General features: G+C 36.9%; 1 protein-coding gene across 4 annotated transcripts in view; it reads right to left on the bottom strand.

The window, feature by feature from the left end:
- The window catches only part of SCLT1 (sodium channel and clathrin linker 1), a 194,604-nt gene that overhangs the window by 31,539 nt on the left and 136,188 nt on the right, over positions 1–26,877 (bottom strand). For all 4 annotated transcript variants that reach the window (XM_079153686.1, XM_079153683.1, XM_079153685.1 and 1 more), the window contains 2 exons: positions 24,472–24,664; positions 20,310–20,506 (listed from right to left, as the gene is read on the bottom strand). In XM_079153686.1, coding sequence (XP_079009812.1) covers positions 20,310–20,506; positions 24,472–24,664 — 390 coding nt within the window. The remainder of the gene's footprint in view (positions 1–20,309; positions 20,507–24,471; positions 24,665–26,877) is intronic.

The raw sequence follows: 26,877 nt of genomic DNA on the forward strand, positions 1-26,877 counted from the left end.
TAGATCAGTGGCACTTTCAAAAGTTTATAAGATGAGAAACAAGTTGCAGTATAAAGTAATGGCATAATTATAGGAGTTCAAGTTTCTTAGTGATGTCTCTTAAATACTAGGGTAACATTATACTTGATCATTTTTCACAAAGCTCAAATAGATTTTGGAAGCTAAAATTCTGCAGAAAAGAAGCAATAATTGACATAATCCCTGAGCTTTCATTCATTCACTCAGCAATGGTAGACTTTTAGAGGTTAGAATACAGTGGCGAACAAGAGACAAGTGACTTTATGGAGCTGGTAGTCCCATGCAGAAGACAAAAAATGCAGAGAAATAAACATGAACTAGAATCACTGATAATGTTGGATACTACAAGGAGAAATGGAGGTGGGAAAGGGGATAGAGGAACTTCTTAAGGGGAGGCCTTTATATTTTCACCTTGTTTCTGGCATCTAGCAGAATGCTTAGATTACGAACAACTTCAGTCGCCTGTTTGTTATACAAATTGAAGAGATTCAGGGATCTGCTTTTGTTTATGGACGTATTTGTGTAAACGAGCAAACTGAGTATTAGACATTTTAATCTGCAAGGTGTAATTCTGAACTTAACAGAGTGAAGAGTAGCCCTGTGCGGTGTGTGCTAAGACTCTTTCCACTTTCTCTCTCTGGATTCTCATCTGGCTACCATATGTCACGCAAGGTAACAGTTAAAATAGAGTTGAGAAATAATACTAAGATCAACTGCTAATGTTCCTTAATTAAAAGTAATAAGTGCAACATTAGTTTTAATGACCCTGATGCTAATTCCCTGCGACAGTTCGGATGACTTGTTTTGTCGCCACAATCTATTTCAACTCCCCGGATACTGTAAATCACACAGTACATGGAGACTCTGTATGAGTTTTCAGAGCCTGCCTTTTGCCAAGATATACTGCTCTATGCCAAATGAGGTAGAATACACACACATATACACACATGCACATATATACAACTGTTGTTGTTATTTATTTTTTTGTGATACTAGGGATGGAACCCAGGGTCTTGTAAGTGCTCTACCACTGAGTTCCAGCCCAAGGTAGAATATTTTTAAAGATCATACATTTGGATCCATTAAAGTCACACTGAATTACCCAGATTAACCAACCCACTGAAAACTCTATCACAATACTTTAAAAGCATTAAAGAGAAGAAAATAGAGTGAAAAATTCCAAGACCAGTTTTGAATGAAAGTAATCACTCTACAAGCAAGTAGAACAGTGGAGCAAAGCACTTCCTCTACCTCGAATGGCATTTTCAATACCCCACTCTTGAGATCTGGCTCTGTTACCATACAGAGACAGCAGTATGGTGGACAGACCTCTATCACTGATCTGGGATCTCAAAGGTATTCCCACAGGGTAAAGGTGAGGCACATCTGAATTTAGGCCTCTTCCTCAAAGTCATAGGACTACAGAGAATTTACTTTGGTCATAAGCAAAGCAGGAGGAGAAAAGAAAAAAATATACCTAAGAAGTTGTGGCCACAAACCACAGGTTTACCTCAAAGCACAAACATCTAGGGTATGGAAGAAACCCTTCCCATGGCTGAAGTACTCAGGGCTAGTACTGTTCTCAGGCACCCAGAAGATGCAAAGGCAAAGTCTCTCCATGGAAGCACCATGACAAAAAACTTCAAGGGCAATCACTAACAAACAGAGAAACCGGACAACATGTATAGAAATCAATAAAAACAGACATGTCCAATGACAGACACTGGAATTATCATACACAGACTATGAAATGATGTTTACGATTTTTAAAGAAACCTACATAAAAAGTTTGAAAATATCAGCCAAGGATTCGGAGGCAATAAGAATATAAGGACGCCTTTTTTGAGAGCAGATTGCTCACTATCAGGCGTCTATCATCCGCCATTTGCCTGCCTCTCGCCTGTCCATCGACTGCCTTACCCCTATCCATCACCCAACGCTCAAGGTTTACCTCCCGATCATCCAACAGCTGCCAGCAGACTGACTGTAGACCGCCAGTGGAGAACCAGCTGCCTGCTGCTGCCTGGAAGTTCACTGTCACAGTACCTGCAGGTTTGATTACACGTGGCTGCCGCCATTTTGAGACAACAGCCAGGCCCTGTAGGACCCCTGGCCGGACTGACTGAGTCCCGTCTCCAGGATCCCTCAGCCCGACTGATCACTCCCTGCCTCTGGGGCCCTCACATCAACTGAGTGCTCCCTGCCGCCAGGACCCCCAGACCAACTGACTGTGCCCTATCACCGGGAACCCAGACCGACTGATTGCACCCGGCCTCCTGGATCCCACAACCACACCAAACACACCCGACCTCCAGGACCACTGCCGGACCAACTGCCTCCTGTCTCCAGGACCTCCAGCTGACCACGTCCACCCCTGAGCTGCAGCTCCCCATTTGCCAACACGTTTGGAAGCCAGAGCGGCCATCTTGGATAATCCTGGAAGCCATAGCTCTGATCTTCAGGTGGGGCAAATCCCATCCTGAGACGCCTGCTGGAGGCTTGAAGCTCATTGTCAGGTACCTCTCATACATCAGGCTACTGAACACTGGGAGGTTTCATTAGTATATGACTGTTATACAGTAGATTTTCTTTTTTCTCCTTTTTAAAAAAAAAATATTTAAGTTTTTATTTCTTTACGTTTCTTGCTTTCTTTTCCTTTTGTTTACCTGTTCCCTCAGAGTCGCTTTCTCCCTTATGTACATGCTTACATCCGATTTCTTTTGATTACATTCTCACCTTTTCTATTTTCTAGAACTTCTGCATATTCTTTTATTATCCCATTAACAGCCATATTCTTCATCCCTCTGCATCCTCTTTGTCCTCCATTAGAAACTGCAGACATTATTGTAAACCTGTTTGTTTTACTGAAGATAACATTTGAACTCATTTTGTTTATTATGACAATTTTGTTATTGTCCCCATAGGGGCTATTTGGTCTAGGATTGCATAGTGTCTGATTTGGGCACTGCTAATATTGATCTCCCCTTAAAGAAAGGGTTTTGGAAACCTAGAGGGCCACTATAAGCCTATAGAGGGAAATCTGCAATACCCCAGATCTGCAGCGCTAGAGGGGAAGATACATGAAAAACATGAAAAAACAAGGGAAGAAAATGATCCAAACAAACCTAGATTCTATAGTAATAGAATCCAATGACAGTATGTTAGAAGAAATGTCAGAAAAGGACTTCAGATTATACATGATTACGATGATTCGCGAAGCAAAGGATGAGATAAGAGAGCAAATGCAGGCAATGAATGATAATACCAATAAGCTGAAAGAGCACCTGCAGGAAGCAAAAGATCATTTCAACAAAGAGATAGAGAGTCTCAAAAAACACCAAACGGAAATCCTTGAAATGAAGGAAACAATAAACCAAATAAAAAACTCAATGGAAAGCATCACCAACAGACTAGACCACTTGGAAGACAGAACCTCAGACAATGAAGACAAAATATTTAATCTTGAAAATAAAGTCGCCCAAACAGAGAAGATGGTAAGAAATCATGAACAGAATCTCCGAGAACTATGGGACATCATGAAAAGACCAAATTTAAGAATTATTGGGATTGAAGAAGGCACAGAGATACAAACCAAAGGAATGAACAACCTAGTCAATGAAATAATATCAGAAAATTTCCCAAACTTGAAGAATGAAATGGAAAATCAAATACAAGAGGCTTACAGAACACCAAATGCATAGAATCACAACAGATCCACACCAAGGCACATTATAATGAAAATGCCTAACATTCAAAATAAAGGCAGGATTTTGAAGGCCGTGAGAGAAAAGCATCAGATTACATAGAGGGGGAGACCAATATGGATAGCAGCCGACTTCTCAACCCAGACTCTAAAAGCTAGAAGGGCCTGGAACAACATATTTCAAGCTCTGAAAGAACATGGTTGCCAACCAAGAATCCTATACCCAGCAAAACTAACCTTCAGATTTGAAGATGAAATAAAATCCTTCCATGATAAACACAAGTTAAAAGAATTTACAAATAGAAAGCCTGCACTACAGAATGTTCTCAACAAAATATCCATGAGGAGGAAATGAAAAATAACAATGGAGGTCAGCAAAGGGAGGAACTACCTTAGAGAAAAACCACTCAAAGGAGAAACCAAGCCAACTTAAAAACCAAAAATAAGCCAAATGACTGGGAATACAAATCATTTCTCAATAATAACCCTGAACGTTAATGGCCTAAACTCATCAATCAAAAGACACAGACTGGCAGAATGGATTAAAAAGAAAGACCCAACAATATGCTGCCTGCAAGAGACTCATCTCATAGAAAAAGACATCCACAGACTAAAGGTGAAAGGATGGGAAAAAACCTACCACGCACATGGACTCAGTAAAAAAGCAGGGGTTGCCATCCTTATATCAGATAAAGTGGACTTCAAGCCAAAGTTAGTCAGAAGGGATAAAGAAGGACATTTCATACTGCTTAAGGGAACCATAAATCAGGAAGACATAACGATAGTAAATATTTATGCCCCAAACAATGGTGCATCCCTGTACATCAAACAAATCCTCAATTTCAGGAATCACATAGACCACAACACAATAATTCTGGGTGACTTTAACGCACCACTGTCACCACTAGATAGATCTTCCAAACAAAATCCAACCAAAGAAACCACAGAACTCAATAACACAATCAATAACCTAGACTTAATAGACATATATAGAATATTCCATCCATCAATGAGCAGATACACTTTCTTCTTAGCAGCACATGGAAACTTCTCGAAAATAGACCATATGTTATGCCACAAAGCTGCCCGTAGGAAATGCAAAAAAATAGAGATATTGCCTTGTGTTCTATCAGATGATAATGGACTGAGAGTAGAAATCAATGACAAAGTAAAAAAAGGAAATTACTCCAACACTTGGAGACTAAATAATATGCTATTGAATGAAACATGGATAACAAAAAACATCAGGGAGGAGATTAAAAAATTCTTAGAGGTCAATGAGAATGATGATACAACATATCAAAATCTCTGGGACACTATGAAAGCAGTACTAAGAGGAAAATTCATTGCATGTAGTGCATTCCAGAAAAGAATGAAAAGTCAACAATTAAATGACCTAACATTACAGCTCAAAGCCCTAGAAAAAGAAGAACAGAATAACAGTAAAAGTAGTAGAAGACAGGAAATAATTAAAATCAGAGCTGAAATTAATGAAATTGAAACAAAAGAAACTATTCAAAAAATTGACATAACAAAAAGTTGGTTCTTTGAGAAAGTAAACAAAATAGATAAATCCTTAGCCACACTAACAAAGAGAAGGAGAGAGAAGACTCAAATTACTAAAATACATGATGCAAAAGGAAATATCACAACAGACACCCCTGAGATACAGAACATAATGAGAACCTACTTTGAAAATCTGTATTCCAACAAAATAGAAAGTACCAAAGACATTGACAAATTTCTAGAGACATATGCTCCTCCCAAACTGAACCAGGAGGACATACATGATTTAAACAGATCAATATCAAGCAATGAAATAGAAGAAGCCATTAAAAATCTACCATCCGAGAAAAGCCCAGGACCAGACGGGTTCTCAGCCAAGTTCTACAAGACCTTCAAAGAAGAACTCATTCCAATACTTCTCAAAGTATTCCAGGAAATAGAAAAGGAGGGTACCCTACCAAACTCATTCTATGAAGCTAATATCACCCTCATACCCAAACCAGGAAAAGACACATCAAGGAAAGAAAGTTTTAGACCAATATCCTTGATGAATATAGATGCAAAGATCCTTAACAAAATATTGGCAAACCGTATCCAAAAACATATTAAGAAAATTGTGCACCACGATCAAGTGGGGTTCATTCCTGGAATGCAAGGATGGTTCAACATTCGTAAATCAATAAACGTAATCCATCATATCAATAGACTTAAGGATAAGAATCATATGGTTATTTCAATTGATGCAGAAAAAGCATCTGACAAAATACAACACCCCTTCATGCTCAAAACACTAGAAAAAATAGGGATAGTAGGAACATACCTGAACATTGTAAAGGCTATTTATGCTAAGCCCATGGCCAACATCATTCTTAATGGAGAGAAACTGAAACCATTCCCCTTAAACATGGGAACAAGACAGGGAAGTCCTCTTTCACCACTTCTATTCAACATTGTCCTCGAAACTCTAGCCAGAGCAATTAGGCAGACCAAAGAAATTAAAGGGATACGAATAAGAAAAGAGGAACTTAAGCTGTCACTATTTGCGGATGACATGATTCTATATTTAGAGGATCCAAAAACCTCCTCCAGAAAACTTCTAGACCTCATCAATGAATTCAGCAAAATAGCAGGCTATAAAATCAACACGCATAAATCTACAGCATTTTTATACACAAGCGATGAAACAGCTGAAAGGGAAATGAAGAAAACAACTCCATTTACAATAGCCTCAAAAAAAAAAAAAAAAAAAACAAAAAAAAAACTTGGGTATCAATCTAACCAAAGAGGTAAAAGATCTCTACAATGAAAACTACAAAACACTGAAGAAAGAAATTAAGGAAGACCTTAGAAGATGGAAAGATCTCCCATATTCTTGGATAGGCAGAATATTGTCAAAATGGCCATACTACCAAAAGTGCTATACAGATTCAATGCAATTCCAATTAAAATCCCAATGACGTACCTCACAGAAATAGAGCAAGCAATCATGAAATTCATCTGGAAGAATAAGAAACCCACAATAGCTAAAGCAATCCTTAGCAGGCGAAATGAAACAGGGGGTATCACAATACCAGAACTTCAACTCTACTACAAAGCAATAGTAACAAAAACAGCATGGTATTGGCACCAAAATAGACAGGTAGATCAATGGTACAGAGTAGAGGACATGGACACAAACCCAAATAAATACAATTTTCTAATACTAGACAAAGGTGCCAAAAATATGCAATGGAGAAAAGATAGCCTCTTCAACAAATGGTGCTGGGAGAATTGGAAATCCATATGCAACAGAATGAAACTAAACCCATATCTTTCACTCTGCACAAAACTCAACTCAAAATGGATTAAGGACCTTGGAATCAGACCAGAGACTCTGCAGATTATAGAAGAAAAAGTAGGTCCCGATCTTCAACATTTCGGCCTAGGACCAGACTTCCTCAACAGGACTCCCATAGCACAAGAAATAAAAGCAAGAATCAATAACTGGGATAGATTCAAACTAAAAAGCTTTCTCTCAGCAAAGGAAACTATCAGTGATGTGAAGAAAGAGCCTACAGAGTGGGAGAATATCTTTGCCAATCATACTTCAGATAGAGCACTAATCTCCAGAATCTATAAAGAACTCAAAAAACTCTACACCAAGAATACAAATAATCCAATCGACAAATGGGCTAAGGAAATGAACAGACACTTCACAGAAGAAGATCTACAAGCAATCAACAAACATATGGAAAAATGCTCAACATCTTTAGTAATAAGAGAAATGCAAATCAAAACTACACTAAGATTCCATCTCACCCCAATTAGAATGGCAATTATCAAGAATATAAGCAACAATAGGTGTTGGAGAGGATGTGGGGAAAAAGGTACACTCATACATTGCTGGTGGGACTGCAAATTAGTGCAGCCACTCTGGAAAGCAGTGTGGAGATTCCTTAGAAAACTTGGAATGGACCTACCATTTGACCCAGCTATCCCACTCCTCGGCCTATACCCAAAGGACTTAAAATCAGCACACTACAGAGATACAGCCACATCAATGTTCATAGCGGCTCAATTCACAATAGCCAGACTATGGAACCAACCTAGATGCCCTTCAATTGATGAATGGATAAAGAAACTGTGGTATGTATATACAATGGAATATCACTCAGCTATAAAGAATAATAAAATTATGGCATTTGCAGGCAAATGGATGAAATTGGAGAATATCATGATAAGTGAGATAAGTCAATCTCAAAAATCCAAAAGAGGAATGATCTCACTGATAAGCGGATGATGACACTTAATGGGGGGTGGGAGGGGGACAAGAATGGAGGAAGGAGGGACTGTATAGAGGGAAAAGAGAGGTGGGAGGGGTGGGGGGGAGGAAAAAAATAACGGAATGAATCAAACATCATTACTCTATGTAAATATATGAATATGCAAATGGTATATGCTGTTACTCCATGTACAAACTGAAACAACATGTATCCCATTTGTTTACAAAAAAAATGTATTAAAAAAAAAGATTATAAAATAGTAGTATTAAAAAATAGCCAAAACAAACTTCTAGACATTTAAAAAGATAAAAACTCAACAGAATGATGGAGTAGCAGATTGAACATAAAAAAAGAATTTATATTAGATCACAAGAAACTGCATATAGCACAATGAAAGAAAAATGTCAGAAAATAAAGAGGGTGAGAGACAAAGAATGAAATGTCAAAGTCCAATATACCTTTGACCAGGCGGTGGGAAAGAGAAGACTATGTAAAACCACATAAAAGCAGTATTGGTTATCCATCCATCCATTCTGCAGTGTAGGGAATGGAGCCCTGGGTCTCAGGCAGGCTAGGCAACCTGCTACTGAGCTACATCCCCAGCCCATTATATTGTTTTAAAACCAGTCTGGTGGGATATAATCATGGAAAATGAAGTGTACTCACTTTGGGCAGTTTGGTGAGGTTTGACAAATGCATGTATTCACAATTAAGTCACAATTAAGATATGGGATATGTCCATCATGCTAAAAAGTTCCCTTAAGTCCCTTTGTGGTCATCTTTGCTACCTGCTAATCCCAGCCCTAAGTATCCACCAAACTGCTTTGTAATTACAGACTTGAACTGCCTTTTCCAGCATTTCCTATGAATAGATCATACAATCTGTACTCTTCCATGTCTGGTTTTCTTTTTCATCTCTTTTTTGAGATTCACCTGTGATGTTTCATATATCCAGTCATTTGGTCCATCATTCACGCATCTGTAACTGGACATTTCTGTTTCTCATTTTTGACATTATAAATACAAATACTCGTGCACAATTTTTGTGTGTGGATATTTTCATTTTTCTTGGGTACATACATATCTATAAGTAAATTACATGGTTTATGTTAAGTATATGGCTAACTTTGTAGTAAACTGCCAAATATTATTATTGAACTATAAAATTTTAAAATGATCTGAATACAGTCCTTTATTAGATGTACTAATTGCAACTCTTTTCTGTTTTGTTTTAATTGTCTTTTGGTGGCTTTTGAAGAGTAGAAGTTTTTAAGTTAACGTAATCCAATTTATCAATTTTTCTTTTAATTTGTTACTCATATCCTATGTAAGAAATTTTTGCTTATCACAAATCTTCAATTTTCTTCTAGAGGTTTGATTATTTCCTTTTACGGTTTGGGCCAATGACTCATTCCACGTTACTGTGTATATGGTGTGACGTGATGGTGTGGTAGCTACTCCCACCAGCGACCCCAGTGATCCTCACCTTCTAACTGAGGGAATACAGGTAGTGATGGGATGTGGCTTCAAGATCGGGTTAAAAAGACACCTGACTCTTCCTGTTTCACTTCTTCCCCATCTCTCCTGGCTCTGAAGGAAGCAAGCTACCATGCTGTAGACTATGAAGAGCCACCAGGAAGCAGCTCATGTCTCCTGCAGACACCTGTGAAGCCAGGGTGCCCCACAGCTCCCCACTGGCTGGCTTTGAGGCCCTGCAGCTGCAGTTGACACAGCCTCACCAGAGACCCCGCATCAGAGGAATTCTGACCCAGACAGCCTGCATTCTTGATCCTCAGAAACATAAGTGTTCTAAATCAGTGGGATTTGGGAAACAGATCTTAAGATAGTAACAAGACAGAGTAAATGACTTGTAGACAGTTATGAAATTAGACAAATATCAAGTGAGATACAGAGCTGGAGGAAGTGCAGTGAAGAATTCACAGAGATGATAACGTAAGATCATTTTCAAGAAAATAATTCAAGATGATCATGAGGCCCAGGTTCTTTGAAGCTTCTGTGTAAACAGACTTAGAGAAAAAATAAAATAAAAATTATTGAGGCAGTTGGATAAAATAAGCTTGCTAATAAAAATAGGGAAGACAGGGAAAGAAAAACGAATTTTTATTGGTCCATTTTAGTTACACCTAACAGGATTCATTTTGACGTACATACTGAAGCAGGGAACATAATCTGCTCCACTTGAGTCCCCAGTCTGTCCCCTCCCCTCTTCCCCTCCCTCCTGCTGCTCTGTCCCCTCTACTCGACTCATCCTTCTGCTATCTACTTACAGTTTCTTTTCCAGCAGGGCGTGGGGGTGCACACAGAGGTGGCTCCCTGTGGTATGACCATGCTCTGCACGGGGAAGCTGGGTCAGCTCCATCCACTGTCCTTCCCTTACCCCGGCCCTCCTCCCGCCCCTCAAGCTCCTGGGACTCCACTGATCTTTCTTCTGGCTTGATGGGATTCTTCCCGCCTTAGAAAAACAATTTTTATTTCCAATATTACCAGAGACACCTAAAACCCCATAAGGGAAGGAAGAAGGGTGACAAAAAGGGTTAGGGGAGATGAAGGGGGAAACTAGTCAGTTTTTTGTGGGGACAGAAATCATGATTTCTTTTGTTCCCCAAATGGGGCACAGTGAGAGCTTCAGGAGAAAGAGAATTGTAATTCAGCAATAAAGTTGATAATGAAAGTCCTGTACAGTGACATCAAATCAAAAGAGTCTCTGTGGGAATACTAATTCCATAATATGACTAAAAAGGAATTCCCTTTTGTGATAATCTCTTTAGATTTCAGAATTAACTATGTTTTATTTCAAGATTTGCTGCATCTTAAAAATAGATGAATACAGATATACTTCAATATGTAAACATTTGTTACTGAAGAATTTTAAACCAGAAACCATTAAGGATGTCATTTACTGTTAAATTCTGGTCACCAATGTCTTTATGTTCTAGTGAGTAAGTCCCTCCAAAACTGTTGTTCACTAAAAAGCGTTTTCCTACCTTAAATTTTCAAGGTGGTGATTTATGTTTATTCCTGAAAAACTATTATTCCTAAAAACTATTATATTTATTAATATTTGAAAACTGAGTTTGAATAATCAAGAAGGCCTGGTTTTTTTTTTTTTTTTTTTTGGCTTGACTTCTTCTTTTGAAAGAATTTTACCAAAAGATAGATGCCTTTCCAGTCTAGTATCAACCTGTTCATATTATCAGTAGGTGCTACAGTTGTTGAGGGAGTGTACCAAGTAACTCCAGCTTCCAGAGTTCCATGTTTTGCAAGTTACTCTGCATATTTCACTAATAAAATATTGTATCCAGCTTTCTAAAATGAGTGTAGCTAATGGGGGTCAGTGCCCCTGGTGGGTTCTCTGCTTTCTGAAGTTGGCTCAGGCCCCTCTGTTCTCTTATACCCACTGCTGGCTTTGGCTTTCGGCGTGTGCCACACGTGGCAACACGTATCTGTGGGTCACACGTGCTACATCTCTGCCTATACTTAGGTTTTGATAAGAACATAGATTTATCTACAACTAAAAACAAATTGAAAACATTTTCCTTTCTAGAGTACCTACTTTAGAGATTATTTTTAAAGTATAAACTATTTTAGAGCATTTAAAACAAGATTTCAGTTGTAAGAATTTAATTTACTGAATGAATTAAAGTGTTTATTAGTCAAATATGACTTTATAAAATACATGTATAAAATCTAAGATTGCTCAATTTAAATAAGATCTCTGTAATTTTTGAAGTTATTTTTTGATTTTTCTAGATAAATTATTTCCATTGAAAATACAGATGTACCTCAACACAATAAAACGTCTCAAACCCACAGCAAATATTACTCTCAATAGTGAAAACCTGAAAGCTGTCCCCCTAAGATGAAGAACAAAGCAAAGATGGCTCTCTTGCCACGTATATTCAACATAATACTAGAAACTCTAGTCTGAGCAAATAGGTATGAGAAAGAAAAAAAGTTATCCAAATTAGAAAGGAAGAAGCTAAACTGTCCCTGTTTCTGGATGAAATGATCTTAATTTAGAAAGCACCAAAGACACCACAAAAACAGAATTAATAAAAATAGAAACAACCCTAAAATTCATATGGAACCACAAGAGACTTTCAAATAGTTAAAGCAACTATTATGGTTTAGATATGAGGTGTCTCCCAAAAACTCATGAGTGAGACAATGCAAGAACATTAAGAGGTGAAATGATTGGGTTATGAGAGCCTTAACCCAATCAGTGAATTAATCCTGACAGAGATTGACAGAGTAGTACTTGAAGGCAGGTGGGGTGTGGCTGGAGAGGTAGGTGGCACTGGGGGTGTGTCTTTGGAGTAAATATTTTGTGAGCTGAGCTTAGTCTCTCTCTGCTTCTTGATGATCATGTGAGCCACTTTCCTCTGCCACCCTCTTCTGCCGTGACTTCCTGCCTTACCTTGAGCCCCAAGGAATGGAGCTGGCTGTCTATGAACTGAGATTTCTGGAACAGTGAGCCCCCAAATAAACTTCCTCCTTAACATTGTTCTTGTCAGGTCTTTTAGTCAGAGCAACGAAAAGCTAACTAAAACAGCAATCGTGAGCAAAAAAGAACAAAGCTGGAGTCAACACAATATCTGACATCAAAATATATTACAAATCTACAGTAATCAAAATTGGATGATATGAATACAAAAACAGACCACATGGTCCAATGAAACAGAGAGTCCGTAAGTACATTCATGCATTTATAGTTAAGTGAACAAAGGTACCAAGAATATGCAATGGGGAAAGGAAAGAATTTCTTCAATAAATGGTGCTAGGAAAACTGCATATTCATATGCAGAAGAATGAAATTGACCTTCATCTCCACATACAGAAATAAACTAAAAATAGGTTAAAGAGATATTTCAAAACTACTAAAAAAAATAGGAGAAAAGCTATATAACATTTATTGGCCTAGACAAAGAGTTTTTGGATATGACCATGTTGTGGACTGGATCTAGAATGTCCCCCAAAGTCTCATGTGTTGAAAGGTTTGGTCTTCAGCTTGTGGCATTATTGGGAGGCAGTGGAAACCTTCAGGTGGAGCATAGTTGTTGGAAGTTACCTTATTGAAGGTGTCCCCCTAAGGGGGACATTGGGACCCAAGTCCCTGCTCCTACTATGTTTCCCAGCTGCCATGGGGTGAACAGTCTCCTTTGTCACATGCTTCTGCCATGATATACTGTGCTGCCACAAGCACACAGAAAGGTGGCCAAGTGACCACAGACTGAAACCTCTGAAACCAGAAGCCCAAATATACCTTTTCCTCACTTTAAGTTGATTTTCTCAAGTATTTTGTTACAGAGATGGAAAGCTAAACAGAGAGCTCAAAGCAGAGGCAACAAAAAGTGGAAAGACAAATGTGGTACCAACCTGCCCAGTAAAGGAATCAATCAACAGGGTAAAGAGACAACCCACAGAATGGGTGAAAATACTACAAACCATGTATCTTAATATGGAGTTAACATTCAAAATAAACAAGGAACTCAATTCAATGGCAAGAAAACAAATAACTTGGTTTAAAAATGGACAAATGACCTGAATAAACAATTCTCAAAAGAACACATACAAATGGTTAATAGGTACATGAAAAAATACTCAACATCACTAATCATGAGGAAAATCCAAATCAATGAGATATTTTCTTAAAATAAGACATCACCTCACAACCTGACAGCATGGCTATTTTCAAAGGGATGAAAGATAACAAGTGCTGGTCAGAATGTGGAAGAAAAGCACCCTGTGTACTGTTGTTGGTAGGAAGGTAAATTAGCACAGTCATTATGGAAAACAGTATGGAGGTCCTCAAAATATTAAAAATAGAACTACCAGAGGAACCAGCAATCCCACAACTGGGTATAAAAACAAAGGACATGAAATCAGTACATCAAAAAGACATCTGCATTCCTGTGTTCACTGCAAGATTATTCACAATAGTCAAGATACAGAATTAACCCAAGTGTTCATCACTGGATGAGTGGATATAGAAATAGGAGAACTATACACACTGGAACACTTTTTAGCCTTAAAATAGAAGGAAATCTTATCACTCGTGACAACAAATGGACCTGGAAGACATTGTGCTAAGTGAAAAAAGCCAGGCACAGAAAGACAAATAACACGAGCTCGCTTATATGTGGAACGTAAAAAAGTTGAACTCATAGAAGTAGGGAATAGAATACGGCTTACCAGGAAATGGGTAGGGATGAGGGTTGGAGAGATACTACTCATAGGACACAAAATTTCAGTTAAATAGGAGAACTAAGTTCAAGAGATCTGTTTCAACAGTGTGATGATAGTTTGTATCAATGTACTGAATTTTGAAAATCCCTGAGAGTAAATTTTAAGTGTTCTCACCATAAAAAATGGTAAGAATGTGAAATAATGCACATATAAATTAGCTAGCCAGAACGATTTCATAATGTATACACAGTTTAAGACACGTTGCATACAATAAGTATGTACAGATTTGTCAATTAAAAATTAATTAAAAAAGACAAATAGGGCAAAAAGAAAACAGCAGTTTCCTCTTTAATCCATAGGTAATATGTTCCAAACCCCCAGTAATTGCCTGAAATTTCAGATTAATACTGATCCCTGTACATGTAGGCAGAACATGAAACTGATATGATGCTCAATTTCAGAGTCTGGAGCATTTGGGAGTCTTTGAATTAGGGATGCTTAACTGCTAAAGTCTAGGTAAACATTCCAAAATCTAAAAAAAATTCAAAATTAGAAACAAGTTTTTGGACCCAAGCATTTTGAGAAAGGATACTAAGTTTGTAATAAGTCAGTTTAATTTATAAACTTATAAATTAGGAATAGTAAGAGAATAATAATAATAACTAATAATAAAAATATATCTTATAAGATTTTTGGATTTTGGAATTATAGATAATAAACAAACTTATTAAACTATCAATTATAATCACAGCCTACATGGATAAGGTTTTGGATAAACTATCATTGCTCACACAGAACACTGACATGAATAAGGGATATGATGATGCTAAGTGCACCAGAGAACTTTGAGAATGAAAAGAAAGAGCTCAGTTTTAAGTTCTAAGCTCAAAGAACAGGTGAGGACCTGAATCTACTATGACAACCCTAAAAGCAGTCTTCATCTCTGCCTACAAGGATGAGGTTTTCAATAATCAGACCCAAAGTCTAAAGGTGTGGGTGGCTGAATTATGTACATTACAAAACCGAATTCCCAAGCTTGCAGGGCACCCCTTCCTTTGGAATGGGACAGGGACTTGTACAGGACTCCTGTGCAGCTTGGGCCTTGAATCCCTAAATTCTGCCACACTTCCCCTGCCAGTGGCAGCAGTCCTTCACCCTGTTTGGGAGGTCAGAATCCCTGTGTGAAGTCTGTAAAGCCAGGAAGTTGCCTTGTGAAAGGTGAGTCTCATTGTTTCTCGACTTGTAACCAGACTCAAGTCCACTTTGACATAGAGAATGAGGGATAAGACATGACTTGTTAGGAGGCAGAATTTAACAAAATAACTGCATGATTCTTTCAATTTTGTGTAGACAGAAATCTGGGGAATGTGTATGAGAATGAATTCTCTGGGCTGGATTATGGTGCTAGAAATAAAATTTTGATTAGTTCAAATTTAATAACGGGCTCACACTGAATATCAATTTTTTGGATTCAATGTGTTAGCTCGAGTGTCTTGGTTAGTCTGGTTGGTTGAATAAAATCTGAACTCAAAGGTGAATGGTATCAAAACATCAGAATTCCCTCTATTATACTGTAGAGCAGAACCCCTCCACTTGGCACTTCTGACATTTTGGGTGGCAGAGTGGGGGGCTGTCCTATGCACTGTAGGATGTTTAGCACCAGCCCTGCCTTGGATATGCAGCAGTCCTCGAATGTGTTCAGATGTTGTTGAGACAAATGTTCAGGCAAAGGGTAAGGGAAGGGCAAGATTATCTCCATTTGGTACAGAGGAAGTTACCAAGACTTGGGGAGACTGAAGATTAAGTGGGGTTTTAAACGTAAAACCAGCTCATCCATCCTTCAGCTCAGTCCCTCAGGAGCACCCAGAGGACATTCCTTCACCAAGTCTGTGATGCAGTATCCCTGCAGAGCTCTGGGGCAGATATTCTTTGTGGCACAGAAATGACAGTGGGAACTGCTGCCATGGAATTGGGCTTTCTGAATTCAATGGAAATGATAAAGATTCTTCATGGCAAGAGCTACACAGTGTCACTGAAGACGATGGGGACACGATAACTGGAATGAGTCAGAGCAGTAATCAGAAGAGTCTGATCTGCAGAGATCTTTGGGGTTCTCTAGTGTGATCACTGTGTTCCTAGAAATGAAATAGACGGATAACTTACTAACATCTTCCTTAATTTATTGAAACTAGAAAATCTCTACATCTTGTGACTAGCAGACTGACCTGAATCACTGTGACAGTCACGGCCTTTCAACCAAATAGAGCCCCTGAAGGAAGGAGAAGCAGGAAGCCCTGAGGAGGATCTGGTTATACAGTCATATATTCTTTCCTCTGGCCTTCCTCCAAGGGACATGTGAGCATCGCAGGGTGACCGTACAACAGGGAAGGAGAAATCCAGACACGCTGGTGATTACTAGATGCTACTGCTGAAATGACAGATTCCTGGAGATCTCAAATTCCACTGTGGTCCTCAACCACAGGAGACACTTAGGTTGGCTGAGTTGTCAAAGGAGTTCTGTATCACAGTATCACAGTGGGCCCAGTGTATAAGCCGGCCCTGTGCTTACTTCCTTGGCTCTTGAATGCGTAATTGGTATAGACATACTGAGTAGCTGGCAAAATCTCTACATTGGTTCTGATCAGTGAGTGAGAACTGTTACGATACAAAAGGCCAAGAGGCATTTGATAAAGCATAGCAAGTAAAGGAAGGACAGACTATATCGCCGATCATTCCTTTTGCTGATCTTGTTTCAGAGTTGATTCTATAGTTATTTTCCGAAGGACCAAATACTTTTTCTCTTTATTATCATTTTGAGGTTATAGATTTTAAACATATACTTCATATATACCACGTTGTTAAAGATAATCTTTTTTGATGTTCAAATTGTCGCCACATGGGCCAGTGGGAGCCTCCTTGAGTTGGTTTGTGGGTCCTTTTGATATGACCCCCAGTAATCTTGAAACCTTGCTTTGACAAAGTGTTTTATAGGCTCAACTTTTCTGTCCCAAATCTGTAAATCAATCGTTTCTCCAAGGAGTCCTCACTGCAACTGAATACTGGTCATTATTTTTACTGCCCAATGAAAGGACAGAACTAAGAAATACATGTTTTTAAAGAGTAAAACATATCATGAGTTCATATACAAGTATTTCCCAATTCTAATTTGGAATTATAGTTTATTAATTTCTTCTCTTTTATGATGAAAATCTTGATTCTTAAAGACATTTGTATAATTACTCAACTGCTTTATCTTATGATTCTAAATTTCAGAACATCTCCAATATTATACCTACTATTATGATTCATAAAAAGTTTTGTGATTTATGTTTCTTTTTATCCTTGGGATGTATCCTACTAGGAATATACATTCTATAGTGTACATAGTTTCACTTGAAATAAGTCATTAACTTCCTAAAAATTGGGTTCATTTAATTTTACTTTTGATTTTTAAGTATTGTTTTTAAAATTCTGATTTAATTTGAAAAATAATTAAACAGTTACATAGTTTCAAACTCAAGCCAATCTACAACACTAGAAAATCTAAGCTTTTGTTTCATATCACCTTTTTTTTCCCAGATTAGCACTTAAATTATTTTTGGGTTCACTTTTCCATTTAAAAAAACAGAAATGTGCATGAGTATATAAGTGAATGTATAGATAGATTAGCATGTTTGTAGATACATTTATATATGTAACACAAACCACAGGCACACATGTACTCTTCCCTTTGATAAACTGATAAACTAGTTGTTTTTTTTTTCACTTAATATATTTTGGATAATGTTATACATGTTAGGATTCAGACTGGGATTATACTGAATCTAAAGATATTTGGGAATGAAATAGACATAATTATAATGTTGAGTATTTCAATCAACTCACAAAGTTTATGTCTTTATTTACTTGGGTCTTCTTTTAATATTATTCATAATTTTCACATAGAAGTCTTACACATCATTTATTAGATTTATTCTTGGGTATTTAAATGTTTTTTTTTTAATTTTTTAGATGTTGGTAGACCTTTATTTTATTCATTTATTTATATAAGGTGCTGAGAATCAAACCCAGTGCCTCACACGTGTTAAGGCAGGTGCTCTATCACTGAGCCACTGCCTTGGACCCCATTAAATGTTTTTTAATGCAATTGTAAATCTTACTCTTTTTAGTTTTATTTTTGAAGTGCTTATTGCTGGTAATGTATACATATGAGCCTTTTGTATATCTACCTAATAATTTGTCTACGAATTATTTTGTACTTTCTATATACACAACTGTATTTTATGCTAAGGATGCCTGACTTCTTTTTGCCCTTGTCAACCTTTCATTTCTTTTTCTTACTATAATGAAGTGATAGGAATTTCTGGGACAAAAATGAACAGAAGTGCTAATAGTGAACTTTGTCCTTTTCTTAATCTTAAAAAAGAATGTTATTAATGTTTTCTGTCATTAAGAATCATGTCTGCTGTAGAACACATACATTTATAAAATTAGGAAAATTCTATTCCTAGTTTTCTGGGATTTTGAAAAAAAGTCTATGAATGGATATTCAATTTTACTAAATGGTTTTTTGGTACTGATTGAGAAGACCTTATAATCTTACTCTTTTAATAATGTGGTAAATTAAATTAACTGATTTCTAATATCATACCAACTTTACATTCCTGAAATAGAGGCAAACTGAAAATAATTTTTTGCTAGTTACTGAAATGCTCACAGTGGATATTCTAAAAGATAATTTATCTAACTCATACAGCTGTGTGAAGGATTGCTCCAAGCAATTGCTTAGCACTAATGACACAGAAATTCTCTTTCATTTGAACAGATTCCATTACAGCATTCTACCCAAACTCCTCTTATCATGGTACCAGGTTGAAAGGTCCATTTTCAGCACTTGTTGTAATCAATTAGTAGCTTTTTATAAAACATACTGATTAAGAGCATATTGTTTTACCCAAACTGAATTCGAAACTGATCTGTCACTTTGCTCGCTGTGTGAACTTGAATAAGTCACTTAACTTCCCTTGGCCTCAGTTTCTCTATCTGAAAGCATGATCAACGTCATACACTTTGTAGGATGTTGTAAGACTGATAAAGGCCACGTAAGCCACCTACAACGATGCACACATTGAATATTTGATGCACACATCCGTTATTGCTGAAAAGACTTTTCACAGTTGGTTCCCTCTTGTTGCTATTTTGTTCTGGCTCCTATTTCTCTGGACAGTTTTTCTCAGTCTCTTTCAGTGGAACTGTCACCTCCCCAAAACTTAAATTTTGGAAACTCTTTCTCCACAACTTCATTTTTCTACCTATTACTTTTTTCCAACAAGTTCTCATTCCATGATTTTAAGAATTATGTGTATACCAGTGATTCCCACATTTTTAGCTCCTGTTGCAACCTCCTCCTTGAGCACTGAACTTATATAAAACTGACTTCGATGTCTTCTGAGCAGCTCTTACTTATCAAGGCCCAGAGCAAACTTTTTTTGACTTACAGCATGGCTCTCATTCTCCCTTCTTTTATCCTGGTCCCTTTTTGTTTTCTTTTTTAATGTCCTTTATTTTTCAGAGTGATTTTAGGTTAAGTTGATTCTTCATAGAGCAAATCCATCTGTTCAATATAATTATGTCAGAACACATCACTTCGATCAAAGCCTTCCAATCACATTCCCAACTCAAAGTTCTTGAGCTTCCCATTTCATTCAGCACAAAAATCTCAAGTTCTTTCTGAAAAAGGGTTGGGAAATTTTTCTTAAAAGGCTAGAGATTAAGCATTTTAGGCTATGTAGGTCAAATGGATTCTGTTGCAACTACTGAATACCATGCACGCTACACATATATGCAAATAGTAGTAAGATCCTAAACTGCCATGACCAACAAAAATCATTGCATTTTGTGAAATAGCATGAAATTTACAAAAACATAACTACTTATTTTAATTTATAATGCTGAATATTTTTAGTAGTTCAATAAGTAATTGCTGAACAAAACATGAATACAAGGTCCAGAATTATACATTTTTTACAAAAAGATTATGTCAAGAACATTACACTACAGGTTTAAATAATTTCTTCTGTAAAACGTCAAAAAACTGTTAATAGTGTACTTACTTTAGATTGTTGATTCTAATTTCTGCACTTTCAGTAAGTTGTTTTGCTTCTTCTTTCCACCGATTGGCTGCCTTCTGTTGAGTATCTAAGAGATGCCTCAGTTCAATAGTGGAATTTCGATTACTGTCTTCCATTTCTCTCAATTGAACTTCAAAACCATGTTCCTTTATTAACAACTCATGTTCCATTGCACTGATCTAAGGAATAATGTGAACACAGTAACTTTTCCTCAAATTCTAAAAATGCCTGTAGGAAAAAAGTATATTATATAATCTAAAACCATTTTCTTTACCTTCTCTTACTTTTGATGCCAGAATCCACAGAAAATGTTCACACTCTTAGTAATTGAGAGCTAAGTTTTTTTACTCAAACCATTTTTGATTTATATATTGATTTTAAGATTGTCTTTCAAAAAAGCTTTGTAAAGTAGAAGAAAACTGTACACTGGAATTCCTTTACCATTTCAGTTGTAATATAAATAATACATTTTTTAAGAAAACATAAATAATGGTCTCCAGAATCTCATGTGAAAATGTCTGAATTATATTGCTATGAATTTATGTTATAATAGTAAAAACATCTTTAACACAATGAAAATATAAGTAAGCGGTCTTTGGATGCCGTGGAAGATTCCTCGGCAGGTTCAGAGAGAGGAAAGTTCTAATGTCTTCAAGGCATCACATGTCCACAATGAATTGCCTTTTCTCGAATGCACCTACACTGCAACTACTTGTCCTATCTTTAAGGTGGCTGAGAAAGTGGTTACTGGGATAGTTTCTTATGTTCTGTGGTTCAGAAGAAAGACCCTGGTGGGAAAAGCTGGGAGTGGCATCTCAGGCCATCTTTATCTTGCTACCTAAAGAAAAAGGGTGAAGAAACCTGTCTTGTAATATTTTGAGGTAATGTGCTTTAAAAGTGGCCACAGCTGGCTTGGCTTCTAGGAATTCATTTAATGTAACTACTTTCAAACTGAAGATACAATGAACAAATTAACTTTACCAATTCGAAAAACAACAAACATAACTGAACAAAAATATCCAAAACTCATGGGGAAAACTTCAAACATCCTATCTTTAGTACCTCTGATAAATTCAAGATACCTTCTAAAACCCTTAAAAATGCTTTCTCAAATAGTATACAGAGAGAATTTAAGCTCTGATCTATAAGGACACTGGAAAAACCACCTTGGACTTCTTATTTTGTGCTCTATTGCTGCTGTGCACTCTTCCTGAGGCTCCTTGACTCCTGCTGCTATCTTAATGACTTTTAAATGACTGGATTCTGCAAATTCAGATTTGAACATGCTTTTCTTTCCTTCTCTGCCTCAATCTCCACTTCTTTTGGTTCCCTGTGGTTCTAACACCTTAACTGGAAAACAAGAAGCCCAGCTTCTGTCGGAGTCTGTCTACCACGTGTATCAAACCTGATTCAAGCGTCCACACACAGCTTCAGAACTGTGCCTGCCGAGCCACCCTCCTATTGTCACTTGGAAGTTCTGCGGCTCCACAAGCCTTGCTCCGAGGTCCTTTGCAATGATCTGATCTCTGCCTATTTTTCCGAGCTTGTGTTATTCCCTCCCCTCTTCCCACCACAATGTCTTCTCACTCCTAGGTCCTTCTCACATCTTGTTCCTTTTGTCTGGAATAATCATTCCCCTCCAATTACCTTAGTTATTTTTATTCAGCTTTTAGAATACAGCTCAATTATTTCTTCTGAGAAATTCTCCTACCATCTAACTAGATTGTCAGGTCTTTCTGTTATAAGTTTGCACAGTGCCCTATACTTGGAAAAGAGAATCTGTTAATTTGTAATTTTATGCTTAAAGTTTGCCCACCTCTATGCAAATTACATGCTTTTAAGGATGGGTACCATATTTGCTTTGTTTACCATTGTATCTTCAGCACTTGGAACACAGGTTGTCAAAAACATTTGCAGATTAAATGAATGATGACTTTTTGATGTCAAAATTAGTCTTAAACCCTAGAGCCTTTAGTTAGTGCAATTCCAATAGATAGGGGTGAGGTCTGTGCAATGTTGAAAGGCCAATGGCCACAACTACATCTCTTAACTGTAAAAATTTCATTTTTGATGAAATTCAGAATGTTGAGTTGGAAAGAAGGATTTAATGGTCTTCTACCCTTACTACATTATGACTTACTTCTGCAGAGAAATACTGTGTAGGCAGATAGCAGGTTTGCTGAAAACTACTCCATTTCTTAATTTTAGATACTTACGAGGGGTATTCAGACCACAAAGAAACTGAGAATCTTGACAGAAAAAAAGGAAGAATTGGAAAATGAGAGAGTTGGGGCTGAAATGAATGCAGAAGCTCTAAAATCCAAATGAAAATGTCATAATAAATTGTTAAGGTTTTCGTCTGACTGGCCTCCCACAATCTTCCTATCTCTTGGCTCCTTCCAGTGTATCTACTGAAGACTATGCTCTTTTCCAAGGGAAACAAAGAAGCAAAGTGTAGCACTAGTTTCTATGTTGTCAAAGAAATAATTAGCTGTAAAGCAGCAGTTTCTTGGAGAGCCTGCCTCCTCCATGGAGTAGAATCATAGCTACCTATTTTGGTTCCATCAAAGTTAATTATGGGAAAGGTTTAGTAAGGGAACTTTCAAGCATACGTCAAATAGATACAGTGAATTCCTGTGTCCATCATCCAGGTTCTATAACCACCGAGCTATCAAACTCAGCCACCTTTGTTTGATCTATATTCCTACTCACTCTCCTCTGCTATTATTTATCTTTTTTCCCTTACAATGAGTTGTGTAAGGTCTTTTGTTGTTTTGGATGCCTTTAAAGCACATGAACTGTTTTCCACTTTCACTCTCTTAATGGTATCTTTGATGATTAAAAAAAATCTTAATAAATTATGAAATCCAATTCATTTGTCTTTTCATTACAATTAGAGCTTTTTGTGTTCTAAGAAATCTTTTCCTACACAAAGACATGAAGATTTTCTACTAGAAATTCCATAGTTTTTTATGTCATATTTAGGTCAACAAGGCAGCTCAGATCAATTTGCATATGGGTGAGATATGGGATGGTTTACTTTTTGAAATATGGGTCTAATTTATATAGTATCATTTACTGGAAGATAATTCTTCCTCCACTGCACTGCAGTGGTGCTTGTGTTATAAACCTGGTGATTATTAAAAATGAGTTTGGTTTTAGATCCTATTTTATGCCATTGACCAGTTTGATTGTTCTGATGTCAATAACACTATCTTAATTACTATAGCTTTATCTCAAGTATGATTCCTCTCCTTGTTTTTCAAAGACTTCCTGCAGCCTAAAGCATAAAGTACAAACTTCTTTGTATGATATATAAGACTCCCTTTTCATAGTTCATGTTGTTATAAATACCTACAGTGCTTGTTATTTACAATAGGAGGCATTAAATACATGTTGATATTAATGAGGCTGGAATGTGACTTCTCATGGGTCCTTGCAGCAACGACAAAGTAAAACACTAATAGTATCACTTTATATCCTTCCTATGAAACTGTAAGAGGTAGATCTTTATCACGGAGAATTAGTGCCACTTTTTGCAAGAGTTCTGTGGAATGGAGAAAGGTTAGTGAGATTCTGATGGGGATTCTGGCTTTGTTTCTTGGAACTCCCTTTAACCAGGTTATCAAAGGGGAGAGAAGACAAAAGAAAGGTTTTTTGCTGTTGTTTTTTATTTTTTTAAGATGAGACTTTTGCTCCTTGCCTTCTTCCTGGCGTGGAGTTTTTAGACCCACTGAGTGGTTCTCAGAGCACACTGACATAACATCCTCTTACAGTTAGTTTTAGAAAAGTTCAATTCTTGAGAGGCTACAAGAGAGGGAGACAGGAGGAGGCACTCTGTAAAGTTATCTAATCTATAGTTTTGCTAGTGCTGCTTAAATTGCTTTGGCAAGAATATCAGTGTATTTCATGGTTGGAAAAGAATTTTGTGTGTGTGTAGATAGTGAAGGCAATCATTTTCAAGTGTGCTTGCCAACTTCTACAATACTGAAATGACTGGTTGACACTCTGAATTGTGATCTAGTGCTATCTGATCAAAAGGGGGAAAAAAGGCCTTGAAAATGTTTTACATGGTCTCTCTCAATATTCTCTATACTTTGATTTTCCTAAGAACACATTAATTCTAACTAGTCTTGAAAAATACCTTTAATCTGGCTTTTTTTTCAGCCTCCAGAGCAATCTTTCTTAAATTTTCAGTCTCCTTCAGTAACTGTTCATTTTCTTGCTGAAGTTTCAGCCTTTGTTCACTGACGAAGCTACAATTCTCCCTCTCAGACTCCAATATATTTTGAAGTTTCTGAATCATTTCATGGGAACGTGATATCTCTTCTGAGGAGCTGATTTTTAAAAAAGGCAAAAAGAACTCTTAACATTAATGACCAGCAGTAGAAATCAAAATGTCTATCTACCTTTTATAGTATAGACTTCTGTTTTCTTTATTCTGAGCCATTTCTTTTTACTTTATACTTACGTGGTTTCAAACGCTATGTAATACATTCAACAATCAATGCAAATACATTTAACAATCTTAACTAAAAACAGACAGATTGAACTGTTACCACTCATCTGGAAAATAAATGTGAAACTTCTTTGAACTTTTTACTAACACTGAGACTCACTGTATAAGGACTTTTCAAGGAACAAACTGAAGTCAACAGTAACATAATCATAAATAAAACTTTGCTTCATTGGTAAACACCACAGGAAAACATAACAGTTGACTACAAGATGATGATAAAATCAAAATTTACTGTTTCATGTCTTAGAAATGGTCTTACAAATTCTAGTTGTGTAAACTTGTTTTACTACAGGTTATCAGGTTGTGTTTCTTAAACTTCCTCAGTCATGGATTATTAGGTGAGATAAACTCTTAATATGTATGGTTCAACATATACTTCAATAAAATAACTTCTAATTTTTATTCCTAATTTCTAAAATTTCCATCCTTTCCATCCCAGATAATCAACCATGCTGAACATTCTCCAGTCAACAGGCGTCATGGTAAACACCTATCAATACCAAACAGTATCAATTCTATTTATACTGTAATGGTTTAAGAAAAATACTGGTTAAAAGTATCTGACAAGCAGAGAAACTTTAAAAATACACAACTGATTTTCACATGGTGGCAGTTTTACCACCACGGATCATGTCTTTCTGGTCTTACTTGGAGGGCAAGACTTGCCTGTATTGGCCAGTGGTTCAGGTAGACACGGTGAGTGATTTTCTGACCTTTCCCTCCTCCCTTCTATACCTTTGCCTCTCCAGTTCCTCCAATACTCTTGTATGCTCTGATTCCTGTATTAATCCTCAATTCCCACTAAACATGTTGCTTGGTTCATCTGTCTAAACCGTGGTTGACAGAGTTTCTAATGAAAGGAGGTATTTAAGTAATGATAATAAAAGAATGCTAACATCGGAAAGATGGTAAGGCCAGAAAAAAACACATATCATTATGACTCTTGTCCAAAGTCCACAATGGAACAGAAAACCAAGTAAGTCACAGCACATAAAGGCCTTGAGTAGAGGAAACTTTATAGTACAGAGAACTAATCTGTTTATTCAACAAATAATTTGGTGAAAAAAAACAGAAGAAAGAGGGACATCTAGAGACAAATGAAGACTTACGAAAAAGCAGTACTAGCATTCCTGAAACCAGAAGTGGACAGGAAAACTCACAATTAAGAGAAACCCTCTGAATGAAGTGACGGTAAGGAAACTTTTATCTAGTATACCTGTAAGCACATATGAAAAGCTGCACTGGAGAAAAGCCCTATATATGTAGAGAATGTGGGGTAGTCTTTGCTACTTTCTCATGTCTTAATACGTATGGAAGAATTCATCCCAGAGAGAAGTACACTATTTGTACAGCGTTTGGAAGTCTCAAGCAACTCCCATTTCCTTAATAAAGCAAAAGAATTCAAGAAGCCTGTAAAAGGAGAGAAGTTTTGTGCATGTAAGGAACATGGGGAAGCTTTTCATCTAACCTTCATACTTTATTCTATATGTTAAAATGCATTCTGGGAAAGATTTCTACAAGTGGGGGTTGTGGGAAAGACTTTAAAACACCTTCATGTCTTATGTAACATATAAGAATTTACAGTGGTGAAAACTCATATGGAAGTAAGGAAAGTGGGAAAGTCTCTAGACAATACTAATCTTTTACTGAATATGTAAGAACTCACACAGAAAAAAAAATTTATGGTGTAATGAATATGGGGAAGTCTTTAAAAATTTTCCATTGTCTCATGTTTACACTAGAGAAAAATCCCTATGCAAGTCAAGAACATAGGAAAGACTATATATTTTATACACCTTAATGAACATGAATAAACTCATGGTAGAGGGAAGCAATATATATTTGTATATACATACACACAAGGATATATCTATATGCATGCATGTATCATACATACAAGGATATATCTGTATGTGTATACATATACATGTATACATACATACCTGTGTGTGTGTATATATATGTATGTATGTATACATATATATGTATGTATGTGTACATACATATAAATCCTTGTAAGTAGGGAATATG

Source organism: Sciurus vulgaris (genome assembly GCF_902686455.1).
Source record: "Sciurus vulgaris genome assembly, chromosome: 9".
Classification (NCBI taxonomy): Eukaryota; Metazoa; Chordata; class Mammalia; order Rodentia; family Sciuridae; genus Sciurus; species Sciurus vulgaris.